The sequence below is a fragment of the Emys orbicularis genome, chromosome 4 (genome assembly GCF_028017835.1).
Source record: "Emys orbicularis isolate rEmyOrb1 chromosome 4, rEmyOrb1.hap1, whole genome shotgun sequence".
Lineage (NCBI taxonomy): Eukaryota > Metazoa > Chordata > Testudines > Emydidae > Emys > Emys orbicularis.
The window spans coordinates 75,580,453-75,602,641 of record NC_088686.1 but is presented as its reverse complement, the minus strand read 5'-3'; the positions used below and the strand labels follow the sequence as shown (position 1 = coordinate 75,602,641).

The window sequence follows — 22,189 nt, the reverse complement described above, 5'->3', positions numbered from 1 at the left end:
GCATTACAAAGGGGACCCCACATCCCCAGGCAGCGCATGCCCACTGAGGCCGTGTCTGGAGTGAAACCCTCCCACCAAGAGCCGAGGACAAAGTCAAGGGGACCATTAGAGCCAGAACTGAGTAGTCATGGGCTACCACACGCCACACACCCCATGCCCACCACAGCCCTGTTAGTGAAGGTGAACAGCACCTGCAGTGGGTGCTAGCGCCCCATGGAGAGGCATTACTAGCTCCCCGGGGTAGTAGTGTCAGCAAGGGGCGGGCTAAGCCAACTCCCCTCAGTCACAGAGTCTCTGGCAGGGCCCAGTGGCCCAGCCCCCGGAGAGTTAGTTTCTCCTTCACACACCTGCTGCGAGCCAAGGGCAGGGTTGGTGTTAGCCCAGGAGCAGCTGGTGCTGTCCTCACCATCACCTGAAGCACAAGGCTTACCTGATCTGCTCTGGGTGGGGGCAGGGAGCCAGGACACTGCACTCAGCTCCTGAGAGGAGGGGCTGGCACAGGGAGCCTCCTGCCACACAACTCGAGCCAAGTCCTGCCCAGGTGATGCAGGCAGGAGGAATGAGCTGGGATCTTGGGGCGTTGCACAGAAGAGGGGCTGCTGGGGGGAGGAGAGGAGGGCAGAAAGAAGCCCGTGAGGGGAAGGAAGGAGGGAACGGCCCCCAGTAGAGCAGCATGGCCAGGGATGAACTGCACAGAATGGCCATGGGGACAAGACTCCGCTCCCAGGAATGGGGAGACCAGCTCCTCTCCCCAACCTCTGGCAAATGGTTGCCTGCTCACTCACTCCCACACCATCTCCACAGCCCTCACTCAGCTCAGCGCCTGCAGCTCCAATGGACCCTCTATGCTGGAGGCTCCTGGCCACGGCTCCACGACAAGGTAGGAAGAGGGAGGGGGAAGGTGGGCACAGTGTGCTAGTGTGGACGGGCCCCGGCTCAGGCCTCCATGTCCTGGAACAGCTCCCCCTGGTGGTCCAGCAGGAACTTGGTAAAGGTGTTGATGGGGTTGATGGCCTTGAGGGTGATGGCTACATCCTTATCCCACAGCAGGTTTGGGCCGAAAACCACGGCCAGGTTGGTGTTCGTCATCTTGTTTACGTCGCTGTGAGCGGAGACCTGCATGGGAGGGAGAGAGGACCCCTAATGACTCAGAGCAGCGACAACAGCATCAGCACTCTGCCCTCCCTGGTGCCTCACAACCGCACGGTGGGGGCTCAGGCGCCTAGCCTAGAGGGGGAAATTGAGGCACATGAAGCAGTACAGGGCCCCCGGGACGGAGAGGCAGGCTTGCAATGAAGACACTTGACTGGGCCTCAGAGGACCTGGGTTCAAATTCCCAGCTCCGTCACAGACTCCCTGTGGGACCCTGGGCAAGTCACTTGGTCTCTGTGTGTCCGTTCCCCACCAGTGAATAGGGATGACAGTCCTTCCTTTCTCACACTGTTTATCTTGTCTCTTGCTGGGCCCTGAGCCTGGCTCTCTAGGAGGCGCTGCAATACAGACGATGACAAAGGCAGAGCAGGAGAAGGATTCCAGCAGCCATGAGCCCAGGCCTATGCTCTAACCACCCTCTGCTGTTCAGTTTGCACCTAACACCCTTCAACAATTTCCCAGCCCACGACAAATAATCAGCTAAATTAATGTGGACGTGACCCTAAATTACCCCAACCCTCCCCTACCCTGGAAAAGCTGGAGGGGACGGATAGGCCTGGAAGGGGTGGGGAAGGCAGGGAATAGAGTCCAGGGTCCCGCCCTGGCCCCCAGGAACAGTCAGGGAGGGACGGCTTGGGTGATATATAGGGCCCAACACCTGCAGGGCTTTTGAGATGGCAAGTGACACCCTGCCACATTCTGCACCAGCTGGCATCTCATCCTCCAGGCAACACAGAGACACCTTGACCTGGGAGTGCTGTCATCCAACATGCCCAAAGCATTCGGGGGCTGAGTGTCTCTGACCCTTTTGCTGGGGATAGACTTGGCTCAGTAGAGCAGTTCCATAGCAGTGGGAAGCTCCCTGCAAGTCCAATAGGGCAGGATCTGGAGCTCATTTTCTATCCCGTTCTCACCGCACACCTGTTTCTTGGTCTTTACCGACACTAATGGGAGTTTCACCCTGTCTCAGCTGCCGTCCTGCCCTCTGCCCCCCGCCCCAATGGGAGGAACTACCTGAGCCTGACGAGTCAGAGCCGGTTCCAACCCTTGGGGAAGGGGGATGGAGGGATAAAGAAGGGTGGTTTCCTGGCCCAAGCCGCGCTCCCTCTCAACTGGGCAGCGTGTGTGTTGGGGAGGGAGGGAATGGGCAGTAACGGAGCTGGGCCCAGGTGTAGTCAGCTAAGAGGAGACCCCCCTCAGAGCCAAGTGGAGCAGCAAACCTCTGCCAGGAAGGCCATCAGGAAACAGAGCACTTGGTAGTTTTCCTCGGGCAGGGTCTGGAGGGTTTTGCGAACAACGTCCACGCGATTCGACTCCTCCACGTCTGAAAGGGAAACACACGGGGCATGTAAGTAAGTGAGTAAGACCCTAGCTCCCACCAGGCAATGAAGGGGGGGAACCTCCAGCTCCCACCAGGCAATAGGGCAACCCTGACTCACATTGGGAGGCTCCTCTGATAGGAGCCCAGCTCACAATGCACGGGTACCCCAAGCAGGACTCCCTCTCCTCCCCATCCCATGCAGACTCCCTTGGCAATGGGGGCTCATCCATGCTGCCCGGATTACTTGGAAAGGCACCAGAGCCACAGCCTGGGATCAGGGGGCGTAGCTGTGTGTCTGGGGTAGCCTGGAGGAGATCCCTGCCATCAGGGAGTTCAGACTTTGGTTGCCTGCGCCCTCTTGCCCCCAACTCACTCTGGAAGCTGACAACGTGGTTGTAGAGGCTAAAGGTGAGCAGGGGCTCTGGCAGCTCCCGCAGGAACGTCTTGAGGATCACGGCAGCGAGGTGAATGTCCTCATATTGCTGGAAATCCACCTGTATCCCTGAGGACAGAGAGCAGGCACAGGCTCAAAGCCCATCTATCAGAGCAGGAGCACACTCCATAAGGGAGAGGGGCAAGGGGCTGGACTCCCTCCAGACCAACAGAGCAGAGCATGGTGTCAAAGCCCAGCTCTGAAGCAGAAGCTCCCTGGGGACGAGCATGGGGCCAGACTCACTTGAGATGCAGGTAACTTACTTGCCCAGAAGACAGAAGCAACAGCTCTGCCAATTCCAGCCCAATGTCCCCAAGGCTCATCACCCCAAACAGGGGTCTTTTCTGGTCTTGGTCTCACTCTACAGGGCAGCAATGGGAAGGTAGCATGCCCAGCCCTGGGAAACAGAAGCGGCTCCTCAGGAAGCAGGTGGGGAATCTCCTCAGGGAGCCTCTCCTGAAACAGGGATGGGGGTGCGCGCTTTGCACTGCTCAAATACAATTCCTCTGGCAGATTACGGACAAAGTTCAGTCCCCCTTGGCCAGCAGGACAGAGAGCAGCGTTCAAACAGGCTTTCAGATGACAGTGGAATGAGTTGGTTGGATCCCAGCCTAGATCCAAAGAGGTACTTGTCCACACACTCCTGTGTAGTGCTCGATGGAGCTCATATTCCCCAGCACTGGGTGCAGAGCCAGAAGCTTCATGAGAGCAGAGCCCCAGAACAGAAACAGTGCAAAGGAGCAGAGGCTGAGCGTCAGGACGGGTGAGGATCAGAGAACTCTAACTTGGAGGTGGGAGTTGGGGGAAGTGGAGGGGTCATGATGCAAGGTTCTTCCGAGGAGGGACACTTACCCATGTTGTATTTTTGTTGGACCTCTTTGACAATCTGTGTGGAAGCTGATCTCCGGAAAATCCCCTCTTTGGTCAGAGCTGGGGAGAGAGAGCAGAAGGAAAGGGAGAGCTCAGACCAGGCCTGTCACACACCGGAGCTCTCCGACCCTTCCCAGCCAGCCACAGCACACAGCAAGACTGTCAAAGCACCAGCTTCTCCCATGTGCACAGGAAACCTCTGCACACAGCTGTGGAGAGAGCACTGCCCATGCCCAGTGTGACGGTCTGTACCTTGGGGGAACACCCAGCACCCCCATGTTCATCCTTGTAAAACGACTGTGTGGTATCCAATGCAAAGTTTGTCATGTCGGGTGTCTTAGGAAGGCTCATGATGCACTGAGCACAGTTGTTATAGTGATGTTATAATAATTGTTACAGTAATGTTATAGGTTATAATTTCATATATATATAGTTATGAGGCTGAAAATGAATCCTCATGGCTTAAAGCAAGCCCAGGCAAAAACTCTCCAAGAGCAGAGAGGCAGTTTTCACACCTCATCAGGGCATGGATGGGACAAACCCAGCCCAGCCTCACAGGAACAACGGACACTGGCCTAGGCAGCAACAAAAGAATCTGTTAGACTGTCAAGGGAGTCACCCCCCTTCCTTTGGTGAGTTTGGAACTGTGACGAGGTAACGCTCACCTGACTTGGAAGGGGTGGGGGGTAATGCCAAGAGGGAAGAAAGGACATGATAAAAGGGAGAGACATTTGCCATGCTCTCTCTCTCTTCCACCTACATCTACAGACACCACACAAGCGACTGAAGCGCTGATCAAAGGGGAGAGCCTGGCCAAAGAGCAACCAGCCAGCCTGTGGTGAGAAGCATCTAAGTTTATAAGGGCACTGAAAGTGTTAAGATCAGCTTATAATGCGTTTTGCTTTTATTTCATTTGACCAAATCTGACTTATGTTTTGACTTAAAATCTATCTTTATAGTTAATAAATCTGTTTGTTTATTCTGCCGGAAGCAGTGCGTTTGGTTTGAAGTGTGTCAGAGGCTCCTCTTGGGATAACAAGCCTGATACATATCAATTTCTTTGTTAAATTGATGAACTCATATAAGCTTGCAGCGTCCAGCGGGCATAACTGGACACTGCAAGACGGAGGTTCCTAGGGTTGTGTCTGGGACCGGAGATATTGGCTAGTGTCAGTCGGCTGCACAATCCAAAGAACAGCTTACATGCCAGAGACTGTGCGTGAACAGCCCAGGAGTGAGGGTTCTCACAGCACAGCATGGTAAGGCTGGCTCCCAGAGTCAAGGATTGGAGTGACCTAGCAGATCATCAGTCCAGATAACACCAGAGGGGAACTTCACACCCAGACACTGTGCAGGAAGAAGGGCATGGCAGGATCTCTCTTCTTGGCTCAATCACTCGTATTTGGGCTCCAAATTGTTCTACGGTCATTTTCCTTCTGTTTCATAAAGATCTGATTGGCATTAGGAAGGGGAGGAGAAGGCACCTGCATGGTACTGGGTTGGGTTGAGGGTTTCATTTATGCACTCACCATGCTCCCGCAGATAGGCAATGGTTTCCCTGACCACCAGCGGGACTGGGGCCTGATCAGAGCTCTTCTCCCTTAGGCTGTGGGGAGAACAGAAGGTTAGAGGATGCCAGTTACCTCTCCCCCACATGCAACTCATCACATCTGACATATGTACATAGCAGGGACCTCTGCAGGATCCCTCTCCCCATCCAATCCTGTCCCACTCTCTGTCCCTCAGCCTGCTCCCCCTCCCTCTCCCCAGCCCAGTCCAACCAGGGCAGCATCTCAGGTTTTTGATACTACAATACACATATGTTATGCTGCCTCCTACTGCTGGTCTGTGTTGAGGAGCAGTGACTGCATTACAGCCAGCGTCAGGGGCCCAAGCTGGAGGCTTTGGTTGCTGGGAAGAGGCCAGGAAACAATTGAGGTGGCTCTGTGGGATGCAACTCCTTTTTCTTTCTCCGCTTTAGGCAAGGACGGGGGAGAGTTTAAATGTAGGGGAGGGAAGTACAGGAATCCACCTAGACAGCAGCTAGCTGCTGTGTATTACTCTCTAACATCTGCCATTACATCCCGCAATGACAAATGCCGGCTGGTTCCGTTAAGATGATCAGTAATGTAATATCGAACGTTGACATGTACATCACCATCATTTGGCTTCAGAGTCAACCCCCCATTGCAAAGAATGGGCCAAGTCACCTCTCTGAGAGAGATCGGTTCAGGATGCCTGCAAGCTCAGCCAGCAGTCACTGCGCTGGTTACACTGAGCTCCCGTTTGGAAGGCTTTCACTGCAGCCAGAAGGGCTAGAAAATCGCTTCCCAAACTGCCTCAGGAAGAACTGCCAGAGCACATGGAGCTGGTTCCCCCTCATTTCCAGTGGCCAAATTACATTAAAAGCTAAAAATACATTAAAAAATACTTTCCTGATGTCACTTTCCCATGTCAGTAATTCTGAAGCTACCTCAGGGATGTGATGTGACCAGGAAAGGGTGGGGAAGCAGAGGCAAGGGTGAATGGGAGGGGATATGTCTCTGAGAATCCCTCTATTAAAACAGCATCGAAGCTATGGAAAAAGTTGAAGGTCAGATCCTCTGCCCTGCTCCAGCAAAACAACACAGGCCTAATGCCGTTTCAGCTGGCCCCTTGAGGAATCCTCCAACTCCAGGAATCCTCATATAGCACAGAAGTGCCATCATGGCTTGTACTCCAGCCCTTCCCACTCCTAGCCCCACGCACACAGGCGTGTAGCTGGGGTGTCCTGGCACCCTAGTGAATCCTCAGTTACTGAAACAACCCCTTGGGGGTTGTTAGCTGTCAGCATGTTAGAGAAGCCCTGAAGCGCCTCTAGTTTACACCAAGAACCAGCCCAGAAATCAGGCAGGCCAGATTTTGAGGTGGGCAGAGAGTAGCTCAGGATCTGGGCTAGAGAACTGAGTTTTTCTAAATGACAACTCAGATTCTGCAGCAATTTCAAGAAATGGGCAATTTTGAGGCCATTTCTGCAGCTGCACTATTGCATTATACACAGGTCCCTGGCATTAGCTGGCCCAGCAGCCAAAGCAACGCAACTCCGAGATACTCACTGCTGCAGAGAGACCCCAAACTGCTGGTTTGGCAGGGGTGGGCGTGGGGGGGTCAGCTTCTGGGGCACTTGAGAGGGTTTCTGCAGTGATTTCAGGTACTCGTCATATCTGCAGTGAGAGAGACAGATTGGTAGGGAACCAACTCACACAGAGACCACCAACCAGTGCCTGCCATCTCACACCTGGCACCTACTCCACTGCCTTGTGGACGCAACCAACCCAGCCCCTGCTGATCCACTGGGAACTGCCCCAAAGACAGCTCTAGCCTAGTACTTGCTGACCCCAAGGACAGGCAGCTCAGGAGTGCTGGGGCAGCAAGACCAAAGGGCTCAGCCTCCAGCAGAAAAGAGAGAGCCGGGGGGGAGGGGGGGGGGGGGAGAATCTGTACAAAGAGAGGAGCTTGCTGGGATGGATAGAGAAAAGACAGGGCGAAGGACCGTGCAGCTAGGAAGTCAGGGCAAGTTTGTTGGAAGACGAGGGGTGATGGGGTGTGGTGTGCGCGTGCATGTGTGTAGGAGAGAGATAAAGCCACAGGGATCCGAACAGGCTGGAGGTGCAGTTGAAGCACCTTTGAGAGGCCACAGCGGAAAGCTGAAGCGAGAAGGCCCCACTGAGCTATTGAGCAAAGTGGCTGCACAGGCAGCAGCAGACAAGGAGGGACAGCAGAGAGATGCCCAGGGGCAAAGTCACTTGCCTGAGAGGAGACCAAGAGGCGGAAGAGACAGAGGCAGCAAAGGGGCCTGAGCCAGGCACTGATGCTGGAGACAGGCAGGAAGGGGTGCTAGGAAGAGCCCCCTCTCTGAGGCATCCTGGCGCTGCTACCTTGGATGAACCATCACTTGGGAGCAAAACAAGGCCCCTCCCCATTGCTTCCTTCCCCCTTGCCACTGTCTCCCCACCCCGCATCTTCCCTCCTCTCACGGAGCTGTAGGTAAGTGGGTAGGCAGGCCGCATGCTCTCACTTTAGCACCTGGCTTGGGATCCCCAGCTGCTCCAGCTTCACATGCTCCTCCAGCTCACTCAGGAAGTTTGCATAAAAAATCTTCCGTCCAAACTTGAAACTGCAAAACAGAGGACAAGCAGCTCCATGAGGGATCCGGAGTGACTAACATCAGCAGAGCTGGGGGGAGTCCAGGGCAGGAGCAGCACGAGTGAGGGGGCGTTAGCAGAGCTGTCTGGGGGTCCAAGCACTGGAAGATCATGGGGCCTGCGGGGCAGAATTGAGGGGCCTTGGCAGTGCTGGAGGCAGGACAGGTTCAGCAGTAGGGGTACCACACAATGCAGCTCTCTCTCAACTCACATATTCAGTGAGGCAATGCTAAGGCTCCTCCACAGCCTGGCTCAAAGCCTGGCAAAGATGGGCTCTGTACAGCACAGCACTGCCCCTCCCTGGGCTCTGCAGCAGGCCGGAGACCGCTCCTCTTCTCAATTGTGGCCCATGGAGCTGCGGTTTCACTGGTGACACACTGAACATAGTGCCCCTCTGGGTTTCATTCTCCTCCTCCCCTTCTGTCCTGGTGCTAACGCCTGGGACATGTGCCTTTGCAGGGGCTGAGCTCCCCAGGCCCCAGTAGAGGGGCTCGTTTTGTCTGGATCTTTCAGGAATAATGGGAGGCAGATCCCCCGAGAGGTTAATGCAGGAGGAGTCACCAGCGCAGGCACAGGAGGAGCTAGGAGCCTGTGCTCCCCTCCTGGCCTGCTGAGGAATGCTGCACATCCCCCTGCACCCAGGGAGCTTGAGCCAGTCTCCGCTGCCCCCTACCTGATCAGAGGCTTGAAGAGAATCAGCAGAGTCTTGATGAACATTGTTGGGTGCACGATGTACAGCGCTTTGATGTTCTTCTTGTACCTGCCAAAGGAAGCCGAGTGAGGGAGAGCTCTGCCTGGGCTGGGGAGCTGGGCAGCTCAATGAGCTCAAGCCTGCAAATGGCTCCCTGGTGCTCTAAGTCCCTCCCTCCACACCCTCAGCGCACTGTGCCCCTTTTTGGGGCCCCCTGTGTTAACCCCATTCCCCTCATTTCCTAGCCCTGAGCCACCCAGCAACCTCAACCCCTGCTCTTTGCCACCCCACGACTCCACTGATGAGGCACTGCCCCATGACGGGACAAGCTGCCACGTGGCCTGGACAATTGCGCTGACTCTTGCCTTTGCTAGCCCCCTACTGACCCAGAGAACTTCCCGCAAGAGCGGTCTGTACCCCTCACTCTGTCTATAGAACTTCCTATCTTCATAGCATTTGACAAACATCAGTTCATCCCCACCACCTCCCAGCAGGTAGAGATGTGGGAGGGATCATGATCCCCAGGTTACAGATGGGGAAAGGACTTGCCTAGGACATGTTTAGCTCCAAAGAGGATCACACAGGGAGTCAGACTGTGGTAGAGAACTCAGGAGTCCTTTCCCATTGGCCACACCTACTCACTTGCGGTCAAATTCCCGGTAGGCATCCCGCAGCCAGCTCAGGGACGGCTTGTTCTCACTGGTGAGGCCATGGTGCAGATACACCAATGTGTAGTCACTCTCCACATACTGGTCCAGTGTGAACTTAAGATACCTGGGAAGACACAGGAACTTCTGAGCTCGCAGCATGCATTGGCATGTATATAAGCTTGCTCTCTACTGGCCACAGTTGGCATAAGGAAAATTCTGCCACACTGCAGAAACGGAGGCACTTGTGCCCTGGGAGAGGAGCATACAGGAGGGCAATTTCTGGCTGGGGGTTGGCTGAATGTGTGGGGTGCAGTCCCCATCTAGCTGGAGATTGTAACAGAGTGCACATATCCAGCCAAAGCAGCTGCTGTCTGTAGATCTGCCCCCTAAGACTCAAAGCTCAGGGACTGTCTCAGATCCAGGCTGTCACAGGAGCAGTGGGCCCCCAAGGCAGTACTCACTGCAGCAGTTTCACATGGTCAAGTTGATGGCTGGGCGGCATCCGGCAGGCACTGAACAAAATGACTTTCCGTCCATACTTGTCATCACCTGGGAATGAAATGCCAGAGATCACAGGGAGATTCAGGGACAACACTGGGCTCCCAGCAGCACATGTGCAATGGAGCAGGAGTTCCTGTCCCTCCACCACAGGGCAGAAGCCTGGGATTTCACAGCAACCAACACAGCTTGCCTGACTCTGCCTTAGCAGAGCCCACCTGGTCCATAGATAGGGGAAGACACTGATCTGAGAGCACCCAGGGCCCCAAGGGCAAGTAATGTGAAAGACGTCTGGAGCCAGTGAGGAGTATATGCCACACAGCCAGCAGGAAAGGGCAGGATGTGGGACTCGGATGTCCTGAGGCATGCAGGAACTGTTCCACACACAGTGGCCTCAGATAGAGACACTGAAACAGAGACTGCCCAGAGTTGGGCACTCGCGGCACTGTGGCTGTGTGCATTGCTACAGAGAGGTGAGTACCCTTGGTGGAGGGGAGACCTTCCCCTCGCAAACAGAGAGGCTTCAGAGCACGGGTCCAGGCTATGTGCTTCTCTCCTGGCATATTTGCTCTTGCTTCAACTGAAATTTTCTCCAGCACGCACACTGAAATCAGACCACACCCTAAGGCAGAGGGTAAAGCTGCATAAAGGACAGGCTGGCTCTGGGCATGATGGAGCAGAGCAGAGCCAGGGGATGAGGGGCAGGCTCCACCAGGTGGTCCCGCCCCACTCCTCCCCGGAGCCTATCCTGGAGAAGTAGGAATTCGTACCACTAGCCTCTGAAGTGTTTTGCAGAACAATCTTGTTTACTGGCTTCATCACCTGATGCAACCTAAAGGTATGTCTACACAACAAAGAAAAGCCCACGGCTGGCCCATAACCCTCTCATCTTGCAGAGTCCTAGAGCCTGGGCTCCAGCCCAAGCCCAGATATCTACACAGCAATGAAACAGTCCCAGCCCGAGTCGGCTGGCATGGGCCAGCCATGGGTGTCTAGTTGCTGAGTAGACATTCCCTAAAACTGTTCTGGAGAGATCACCTGGCAAATCCAGTGTGATCCTACCAAACTTAGCATGGGGATAACCCTACCCAACTCAAAGCCCAGCAAAGAACAGCTCTCATCACACCAGAAGAACTCCACCCTAGGAAAATGGTCCCTGATCCTCTCCTGTGGTTTCACAGACCATGGGCCAAATTCTCACCTGACATAATTCTTATGACTTCAGCGGACTTCTGCCAACAGAGAATGTGGCCCCATGAATGAAGCTCTAGTAGGGAGATGAGGAGAGAGTTTGAGTGAGGGGATAGAGGGAACTGCACTCTATCTGATCTTGAGCTTTTCTCCTTTGTACTGATTCACTAAGCATGTGGGTACACAGAGCTTCAGTGCAGCATGCACAGATATATCACCTGCATGAAGGAGCCCTCATCCATTTCCATCAGGGTGACTTATTTTCAAATCCCAAGAAGGGGTGGGAACAGCTTCCCTAGAGGACAATGAAGACCAAACCTTGTCCTGAGAGCCTCAGTTTCCTGGTGAGCCAATGCAGCGTGTCCCTGCCCAGTGAGAGAAGGGGGAATACAGACTGTTCTAAGTAGCACCAACAATGCCACAAAGGCTGCCGCATAGAGAAGAAGCAGAAACTTTTCCCCATTTCAAACTGTAGAGTTGCCCGGTATCATTCACAACCACTGAGTCCCCTCACTTCTCCGGTTTCCCATTTAAACTCACCTCCCACAGGGCATGCAGCCACTTCTCTTCACAACCCTGCACTGGGATCTTGGACCCCAACTGCCCCTTTATTACAATCAACGCCCAGCAACTGAGATCTTTAGTCAAAAGAGAGCAAAGCAGGTTATCATGTCTAACAAACAAGGGCCAATTCCAAAGTTTGCAGAAATAATGCCTGCCTGCGCTGAGGAAAGTGCTTGTTGATACCAAGAGCAGCCGCAGGTCCGCATATGTGTGAGCTGTGGCCACAACACCCAAGAAAGCATTACCTCTCAGGGGCCAGCAGTCCTCAACCCCATCCACGCAGTCCCGGCGGTGAGATCGGATTTCCTCTCCAGTCTCTCACTCTCATTTTCCCTTTCCACTGATATTGTATTGTAACTCACCAGACAATACAAGAGAATGTGGAGTTCACCAATATAAACAAACTGGTCCCTGTACAAAAGTTAGGGAGACAACTGAGGCACTAGGGGACAGCTCTGGGTACAGGCCAGGAGGGGATGATCAACCATCACATGAACACAACAGTGACATGCTGGGGTAGAAGGCACTGAGAGAGGACATGGTACCCAGCAGATACACAAGACCTGGAGAGGGTGATGCAGAGACCATTGGGAACAACTGTACACAGCCACAGCCAGGCCACAAGACCAACATCAAACAGATTACCCCATGGATGCCCAAACTCTGTCTAACCAAGAAGCTTCTAGACAGCTTGCCATACACCCACTGTGCATAAATGGGTACATTGCAGCTGCCTTTATATTGAAAATGGAAGTGTAGCCTGCAAAGTCATGGGCTTGTGGATAAGGCACTATTACAGCTTCCCAGTGTGGACCGGTCATTCAGCCTCTATGTGCCTCAGTTCCTCATCTGTACAGTGGGATATTTCCTGACTTCACAGGGTATTGGCAATATGAATCTGTTTATGTTTGTGATGCTCTCAGGCATTGTGATGATGAGGGCTCAGATAAGAATACAGAGAGACTCCAGGTCCCAGTACGCAGTGTGGAAAGGCGCTGTATGTTGGGAACTGCATTCTCTCCAGGCCACCCCTCCAGATTAATAGCCGCATGGTCCACATTTAACTGCCTTTCAGGCAAGGCTAGTTTGTGCAACAAGAGTCAGGAGTGGAGCCCAAGCATGGCCAAGTTCATGCCTTTGTTGTGAATGCTCTGCACTGATGCAATATCCACAGCAGAGTTCTGCGCTGAGATCCTTGAGATTTCTGAGCCTGGCAAATCATTAGACATGGACCAGCTGAAGCACATAGCTCTTAAGGGCAAATCAAACTACAGTACCAAAACACCTGCCACTGGAGCAACATGAAAGACAACGCTTAAGGCCCAGAAGGCAGTGCCTGTAACCACGATCGGTACAGAGTCCTGGTGAAAATGCCTGGTGCTGTCAGATCTGCAGCCTGTGTTATACAGGAGGTCACACGAGATGATCACAATAGTCCCTTCCGGCCTTAGAATCTATGGATCCAGGACCAAGGTACAGTCCTTGGACCAGCCTTAGAGAAGAAGGCAAATTCTCTTGGATACTTGCCAGAAGAAAGTAAACAGAAAGGGGCATCTAATCCCTCAGAGAGCTCCAGAAACATGGCTAGATTTGCCTTCCAAATCAGGATAGTACATTATGTAAGGGCATTAGGGAAGGCAGTTGGAGAACTATACTGAGACCAACATACCACCAGTGCCAAGGCTTCTCCTTAGCTTCCCTGTACTGAGCTCAGTCAGCTAACTTATAAATCACCTGAAACAAACTGCTTCAAATCCCATTGCCCTCTCAGAACAGACTGGTCTTTCCAGCCAAGGCAAAGCCAGCTCCCAAGCATTCAGGGGGCTTTGAATCATCAATGGTTCCAATTTATAAATGAGCAACTGCTGCCAATTCTACAAGCTTTTGGCTAGCTGAGGAAACTGCCTCCAGGTGGCCTCTCTGCCTTGGAAAGAGCAGATCATGTTTGATCTCGGACAGATGTTCCATTCCTTGTACTGTTTGGTTTTGAAAATGCAAGGTTAATCTTATTTCTAAGTCTCTAAATTTTAGCCACTTATTTGCAGTGCAAACAGCTATTGCTTCCACTAATCACAACCACGGACCTTGAACTAATGACGCCACTGTTTGTTTGTTCCCCTCCTCTCCCAAATGGGGTATGTTCAGCAATAACTCAATTAGCAAACAACCAGCAATAAGTGATTATACAGCACCCAGAGTCTAAAGCATACAACAAACATCGCACGTAGATGTCCAGACACACAAGGAATCACTTCATCCAACACTGAAGTGCAGCTACCTTTGGCATGGAACATAGCAACAATGCACAATGGTATGCAAAGAATAGTACTATATTCATTTCATAGATTCCAAGGCCAGAAGGGACCACTGTGATCATTGTGACCTCCGGTATAACTCAAGCCATAGAATTTCCCCAAAATAATTTCCAGAGCAGAGCTTTTAGAAAGACATCTAATCTTGATTTCAAAATTGCCAGTGATGAAGAAGCGCCACGACCCTTGGTAAATTGTTCCACTGGTTAATTAATTACCCAATGTATACATTATTTCCAGTCTGAATTTGTCTAGCTTCAGCTTCCAGCCACTGTATCGTGTTATACCTTCTCTGCTAGATTGAAAAGCCCACTATTAAATATTTGTTCCCCAGGTAGATACTTACAGACTAATCAAATCACCCCTTAATGTTTTCTTTTTGAAGCTAAGTAGATTGAGCTTCTTGAGTCTATCACTGTAAGGCAGGTTTTCTAATCCTTTAATCATTCTCGTGGCTCTTCTCTGAGCCCTCTCTAATTTTTCAACACTCTTGAGGATTGAAACTAGTGTGAATTTAGGGAGACCCAACATAACTACTCAAACTAGAATTAGAGCAGGACCCAAGGCAAACACCCTGAAAAGTACATGGTGTTTTTAAGGACCAAGTGGTCAGCACCTCAGTTTTCTCCCTCATCCATAGGGCAGCCTCCAGCAGCACAATACACTTCCAAATACCATACTGGGGCACTGGGGCAACTAGAATTATGACACCTTCTAAATTGTCAAGCCAATACCTTGCTTTTTCTTAGAGAGCTGCCATTCAAATGTTTGAGATCACAGCCTGAGATGTGCTGGCTGTGTCTGAAGCACAAGGTGTATCAGAGCTATAATATAGTCCTAATAAGACCACTCTGCGTTAAATGGAACCATAAACCCATTAAGGGAACTATTTGCTTAACTGTCTGCAAAACTCCCTAAACATTTCCAGGCGTGTTTCACCTGGGGAAACATTGCCCAGACTACTTGAGATCTATGCCCTGATTTGAGTCTATTGCATGATTAGGACAGTTAACTAGAACCAGTTCAGGAACCCTGATTACTCTTAATCTCTGTATGAACAATCAGCTGGGTATCCAATTTCTATGCAAATCTCAAGTGGGAAATATCCTAGTACTTAAATATCATCAGAATGCAGTTAGACAGGGTCTGCCACCAAAAAGCCAATGTTACAAAATACTTCAAAGATACAACATTCAGGGACAAGTATACGAAGTAGCAGAGCTCAAATATCTGGCCCTCAGCCACACTTGAGGGTCACAGAGACTACAGGTCCAGAATGCAAGACTGCCTGATCAACCTGAAGCACTGCATGCTGGTACCTTTATTGGAGAAGAAGCCAGCAACAAACTACTCTATTTAATGTAATTTCAGGCTCGGGGCAAGTTGGTGACACAGCTGGGCAGGGGTCAGATATCACTGACATATTTTAGTTTCACTTCAATGCCGAAGCAGATTGAGCATTTCATGAAGACAGGAAGCAAATCCTACAATTTTCAGGCATAGTTACTAGGTGTCCTAGCACCCAGTCTCTCTTTATCTAGGTATTTCTTCCACACCCATCACCAAGGTACCTGAGCACTACCAGAATTATAAAGCCATATGAAGAGCCCAGAGCCTGTATCCTTAATGGGTTTTGGGGAGAACCAAGAGAGGGTATCTGCGGAAGCTAGGGAGATGGAGTTGAAGTTGGCAAGATGCAGTTTTTCAAGGTTCCATTAGGAACCAGTTGACTCCAGGATGAAGGACAAATATATCATACCCATTTAATGCTTTCTTTGTACTTAAACTATTGCAGAGGGAGAGGGTAAAAAAATGTAAAATGGAAGGAATATGCTGAGGGCATGGCAGACTGGTGAACAGGAAGAGATAAGGCCGTGGGGAACACCCACACAGAAAGAATTGCACTAAGGCAGCTGTGAAAAAACAAACCTGAAAAGCTCTTTGTAAGCTCAAAAGCTTGTCTCTTTCACCAACAGAGGGGTGGTCCAATAAAAGATATTACCTCACCCATCTTGTCTCTGTGAAAAACAGTGGCATTTATCAGCAATTCCAGGGCCTGAGCAAAGGGCTCAGCCAGCAGAAAGTTCAAAGATAATGGAAAGAATTCCTAGCACCAGAACAGAGCTCATCTGCATTGATAAATCCAATGGCATTATAACAGTCAAGCTCCTGACATTTGGGGATGGACTCCAGAGAATGTTAACAAATGTGATCACCTTCCTCAGCAAGCATGTTGAGCCACCCTAGCACAGCGTCAGGCTAGTGTGGAGGACATACCACCGTAACATGATGTCCCACCAGCAGCTGGCAGCAGAAAAAATTGCCCCTCAAGGATTTCATGGAAGAGTGGCCAATCGGAGTGCCAGCTGCACAGCACGTCTGTTTCCTGATTACAACAGTGGATGAGAGGGAGGGAAGCAGTCTCAGCGTGAATGCCTGAAGCATACGCCACAATAAGATGAAGCTGGATCCAAGCTAACCTGGCCCAAAGAAACCATCACCACCCAAGAGGAGGAACAGAACTCATGCCAACACCTGAGAACCCACGGGTGCCCAGCATGAAGTCTGCAGGCTAAGCTCAGCTCCGAGCGTTCTGCCATGTCTAACATGGAGGTGCAGTGCACAGAGATGACAGTCCCAGCTGGATGCACCTCCACATTAAAGAGGAGGAGGGTGGCTGTAATTTACTTGGTTTAGTGCACATTATATGCAGCCTTCACACTTTTGGCAGGTTGCCAATGCAGCCCTAGGCTGGGCAAAGTTTGGGCTCCCCTGAGATAACCCAGCTACAGGCCACAATCATGCTAAAGGAGTACCATGATCCAGAGCATCGAATGCCAATTACATGAGAACCAGTCACTCTACCTACCTGACTGGGCCTCATCAAGTGCACCCTGCCCTGGAGGAACAGAAACAAAGTTACAACAAGCCATGTCTGAAGCCCCTTTACAGGAACAATCTTAAGAACTGAATTCCAGAGTCCGTACAGGCAATCACACATAACACACACACACTCTCTCTTAGCAGCTCTGCTGCAGAGATCAGGGGTCTCTCTCTTCCCCTTCCCCTATGTTCTTATGAAAAGCAATGTCATCTAGTGGTTCAAGGAGAGGACTGGGAGTCAGAACTCCTGCGCCTTTCCCTGGCTCTTTCACTGACTCAGCATGTAACCTTAGTCGAGTCACTCCCCTGCTAGGTACTTCACTTTCCCCATATGTAAAACTGAGATAATAGCACTCCCCTACACACTAGGGTGAAGTGAATCTTGTTCAAAGTGTCAGAAACCTCTGACTGAGGGGGGTTTAGAGATGGATGGAGGATGTGCCTTACAATATGGAGCGATATAATTAGTAGAGCCTACTTTGCAATAAGCCAGATCTCACTTATAAAGCAGTGGATGGGGACTATTATACTCCAGGTGCTTCCATGATATATTATTGCCTACCAATAAGTGAAAAAGAGCAGCTCCTAGATGGGGATCTGTATGTCTGAAAGATCCCATACCACTCCCACCCATTTCCATCTCTCTTGTTCAGAGGGCAGGCTCCAACATGTATACTAAGCCAGTTTTAGGGGGCTGACAAGAACACAGCTACCCTTAGGAGCCACCCCATCCTCTCAACCTCACATGCCACAGGAACCGGGCCTTCCTGGGCACGTCACAAATATCAATTCTGCAGAGCAGGGCCAGCTCCAGCTTTTTTGCCGCCCCAAGCAGCGAAGCAAAAAAAGAAAAAAAGATAAAGCCGATCGGCGGCACCTCAATCGTGCCGCTTCATTCTTCTGCAGCAATTCAACAGCGAGCCCTTTGCTCCCTCTCTTCCTCTTCGGCGGCACTTCTGCGGCAGCTCAAAGAGGCAGAGAGGGACTGAGGGACCCGCCGCCGAATTGCCGCCAAACACCCGGACATGCCGCCCCTTTCCATTTGCCACCCCAAGCACCTGCTTCCTTCGCTGGTGCCTGGAGCCAGCCCTGCTGCAGAGGCAGCTCATCACTTTGCACCATGTCAATGTCTCAAAGGAATGTCACCAAAGCCAGCAGATAAATACAACTGAGTGCAGAGGGGAAGGGATTCCTGTCCAAATAACAGCAATGAAAAAACACTGCACTAAAGGGGAAAGGACCAGTGTTATCACTGAGGGAAGGCAGCGCAGGGGCCCTGCTGAGCACACCTGTCACCAGCACAACCCATTGCGACACACAGCTCCAATGCAAGCTCTGCAGACAATCACTGCCTTTGCTCTAGTATCCCCTTGAAATGGCAGTTGCAAGAACTCGGAGATGTGTTCAAAAGTCAAACAGAGTCAATGTCGCTCCTGGATCTGTCATCAAAGTACAACACAGTAAGATACACCAACACCCAGTGCTTTGCCTTTTGCCATGCCTGCAGAAGGACTGGAATTCCTTTCCCTTTGCAGAGATGGAAGCTCTCCACTGCTACAGCAGGCTGTGCTATACACCAACACTAGGCCTGTTCTGCCAGGGCACCCCAATAAACTACCAGTTAGTGTTTGAAATCTACTGCTTCTCACGCATAAAAACAGAAACAAGCCTCAAGTTTCAGGGATTGGGCAGGGGCCTACTGGGCAGGGTCTACAGATTATTCACAGGAAATCACATACAGGGTTCTAATTTCCCTGTGCCAGGTGGGGGAAGCCAATTATTTGGGGGAAAGCAGAGATTATAATGCATCTCGCAGCTGCAGGTTTGTGAGACAGGCACTAAAGGGGTAAAGGCAGCTCCCTTGTCTCCTTCACCATTACCTGGGCTCTGGAATGCAGTCCCACCGGGCAGGAGGATAAGTGGGAATTCACTGCCTTATAGCAGCTCTAAGATTCTCTGCTTTCCCCAAATTCCAGTGGGATTTGCATTCTCTGGATCCTACTCTCACCTCCTTGATGGCCCCTAACCATTAGCCACGTTTGCTGTGATTCATTCTCGTCTGTGATTTGGGGTCAGGATTACTGTACCGCAGTTTGGCTTTGCCCCCAAGGTGTCAGAAATGGCTACTAAATCTTTTAGACGTTACTAACAAAATACAGATCTCTGGAGAGAAGGCCCAGGGGGTGAGCCTCAGTCTGGAGTGGTTCCAACAAGGCCCTCAGAACATGGGCTAGCAGGCTTTCTCCAAATGTTGCATGTTGTGGTTTCTCCCAGCTCTCACATTGCAGAAGTGGTTGCTGAGGTGTTGAGCAGCCTTTGCACGAGTTTCTGCAAAAGTGGTTAAGGAGTTTAACTGCTACAGAGCAGGAATTCCACTGCCAAGAAGCAGAGGAACCCACAAACAAGAAATGCATACAGGATGCACCAGAGATCTCTACCCTTGGCCTAGTCGAAAATTTTGTCAACAATTTTGACAAACAAAATTTGAAGAATTTTTTTTCCACAAAATATGTCTGTTTTCCATGGAAAATATCAATGTTTCATCAAAAAAATTAAACACCCAGAAAACAAAATAATTTAGCCAAAATCTAAAATATTCTGATTCAAAAAGGGTGCCACGGTGCCTCATGGGAGTCATAGTCAGATGCCTTACGCCTCTATTCTTCTCTATGCACTAGGCTCTCTAGCAGAACTACATCTCCCATGATGCACCACAGCCAGGGACTCCTCAAACACACCCCCTCGCTTTATCAAGGAGGGTGAAATGGTGCATCATAAGAGAAAATGTATTCCTTACAGAGAGCCTGACCCACAGAGGAGAATGGGAGCATACTGTCCCTCAAGTACAACTCTCATGGGGCAACTTGGAACCACTGTGGATCAAAATATTTTGGTTTTTGATATTTCACTGGAAAGCCAAAATTTCCAGGGGGAGCAGCGGAGAACAACCATCAAAAGACTACTTTCCAACCAGTTCTACTCCACACTTCTTAGAGTTCAAATCCTTCCTCTTAGGGCCCAGACAGCTTGCGAGTCCAGAGGACAGCCTGGATCACAAATTAGTACCAGCAAGATAATGACTGTCCCAATTCTTGAGTAGCCATAATTGTTTTTGTATTATTAAGCTGTGTTGTACAAACATTGTGCATCCTTCCATCAAGAAGCTGCGCTAATCTGACCTGACAGTCCTGGATGCAACAAGCTCAGCCTGAGGATGAGAACTAGCCTCCTGCTTCTATTTCCTTGAAATGTCTCAGAATAGTGCCCCAGACTGCACTTCAGGAAGAGATGGACAGAATTAGCCACATGCCCTCTGCCCTGAAGTGCAGGACAGGGCATGGGTGGCTGAGCAAAGCCACAGGAGGAATCTGTTGAAGCAGCAGGATGGGCAAAACCTCTATCTCTGCAGCCATTTGGTAATGATTACAAGAGAAATGAGGCAGGGGCTGCCCCTGGTGAGCTGTCACTGCACGGAGAAGGCTTAAGTGCAGATCAGCAGCTTGTCTGGTGAGCCAAAAGCAGCTCAGTGTTAGTTCTTCAGGTTTGGGTGGCCAAAGGCTATTTTCTAATCAGTTTCTTCCTAGTCTGTAAGATACTCCCTTAGTGCTTCTTTCCAGCAATGACACCGTGCGCTCTCCACCATTAATGGGGGCCCTGCTCCCACAGCACCAGTTCAGACCCTCCTGGATTAAACATGTCCCACTGCAGTCCTGGGAATGTGACCCTGTGATTCCAAGGTCTGGGCTGTGGTTTGACATTTTAAATATTGTTTCGGTTACTTTATTAATAATTGACTAAGAGGCTGAATAAACAGCCTTGTCACGGAGCCCAGAGTGTGACTCAGGCAGCCCCTTTGAGCAACAGGGCCTGCTGCCAGGAGCTGAACACGTCAGGGAGCCTCTGGACTACATCTCCATTAACTTGCTTACTGGAGCTGCACTGCCAACTCCCCACTGCCGGGACGGGTTGTCATCAGTTCTGAAAAACTGGTTGCTGGTGAAGGGTCCCAGACTGACATCTCTGGTGATCTATAGCAAGGATGGGCAAACTACGGCCTGCGGGCCGAATCCGGCCCGTCAGACCTTTTAATCTGGCCCTCGAGCTCCCGCTACGGAGTGGGATCAGAGGCTTGTCCCACTCCGCACATACCATGGCTCCACACAGCTCCCGGAAGCAGCAGCATGTCCCACCTCCAGCTTCGCACGCTGCCCCTGCCCCAAGTGCCAGCTCTACAGCTCCTCTTGGCCAGGAACTGCAGCCAATGGGAGCTGCAGGGGTGGCACCTGTGGACGTGGCAGTGCACAGAGCCACCTGGCCGGCGCTGCACCTCCACATAGGAGCCGGAGGGGGGACATGACGCTGCTTCCAGGAGCCGCTTGAGGTAAGTGCCACCTGGAGCCTGCACCCCTGCCCTCCTCCCACCCCCCAAACCCCTGCCCCAGCCCTGATCCCCCCTCCTGCCCTCCAAACACCTCGGTCCCAGCCTGGAGCACCCTCCTGCACCCCAAACCCCTCAGCCCCAGCCCGGAACCCCCTCCCCCGCACTCCAACCTCCTGCCCCAACCCAGAGCCCCCTCCCACACCCTGAACCACTCATTTCTGGCCCCATCCTGGGACCTGCACCCCCAGCACACAGCCCATACCCCCTCCCACACCCCAACCCCTTGCCTCAGCCCAGAGCCCACTCCCGAACTCCAAACCCCTCTGCTCCACCCCCTAGCCCCCTGCCCCCTCCTGCACCCCAAACCCCTCATCCCTGGCTCCACCCCAGAGCCCCACCTCCAGCCGGAGCCCTCAACCCCTCCCACATCCCAACCCCCTGCCCCAGCCCGGAGTCCCCTTGCGCACCCTAAACTCCTCATTTCTGGCCCCACTCCAAAGTCCGCACCCCCAGCTGGAGCCCTCACTCCCTCCCGCACTCCAACCGCCAATTTCGTGAGCATTTATGGCCCGTCATACAATTTCCATACCCAGATGTGGCCCTCAGGCCAAAAAGTTTGCCCACTCCTGGTCTAGAGCCTCCATTCTCAGAACAAGTTTAGCCTGGGCAGCAGCAGGGTGAGCTTTCCCCCACCAGCAGCTGCCAATGTGCTTCAGCCCAGCCCTAAAGAGACCTATCCCCCTTTTAGAGGTCAAAAGGGAATCCCGTTTCCATGCTACATTCAGTCCTGGGCCTCTCCACTGAAATTGCCAACAGCAAGCTAATTCGTGCCAACTATGCAGGTGGGTGTAGTGATGTTTGTCTGGACTGAGGCCATCTCCCTTTGAACTGAGTACTAGCCTTCCCTCCATTCATAGACTGGTTCTGCAACTGCTGTGGTCCCCCTCCTGGAACCTACAGACTCAGAGAATCCAAACAGTGTCACACTGGGTTTCATGGGTCTTCAGAGATCAGCTCTGAATCTACTCAACATAGTTCCAAGATATCAACTGATGGAAT

At 51.7% G+C, this 22,189-nt stretch overlaps 1 protein-coding gene across 2 annotated transcripts in view; it reads right to left on the bottom strand.

Annotated features, from left to right (window-relative positions):
- Window positions 1-523: 523 nt before the first annotated feature.
- ARHGAP1 (Rho GTPase activating protein 1) overlaps window positions 524-22,189 on the bottom strand; it is a 31,522-nt gene continuing 9,856 nt past the window's right edge. For both annotated transcript variants that reach the window (XM_065402994.1, XM_065402995.1), the window contains exons 4-13: window positions 9,763-9,850; window positions 9,294-9,425; window positions 8,634-8,720; window positions 7,834-7,932; window positions 6,872-6,979; window positions 5,306-5,382; window positions 3,759-3,836; window positions 2,847-2,975; window positions 2,373-2,476; window positions 524-1,116 (exon numbers count right to left, since the gene is read on the bottom strand). In XM_065402994.1, the coding sequence (XP_065259066.1) occupies window positions 937-1,116; window positions 2,373-2,476; window positions 2,847-2,975; window positions 3,759-3,836; window positions 5,306-5,382; window positions 6,872-6,979; window positions 7,834-7,932; window positions 8,634-8,720; window positions 9,294-9,425; window positions 9,763-9,850 (1,082 nt within the window). In that variant the 3' untranslated portion in view covers window positions 524-936. The remainder of the gene's footprint in view (window positions 1,117-2,372; window positions 2,477-2,846; window positions 2,976-3,758; window positions 3,837-5,305; window positions 5,383-6,871; window positions 6,980-7,833; window positions 7,933-8,633; window positions 8,721-9,293; window positions 9,426-9,762; window positions 9,851-22,189) is intronic.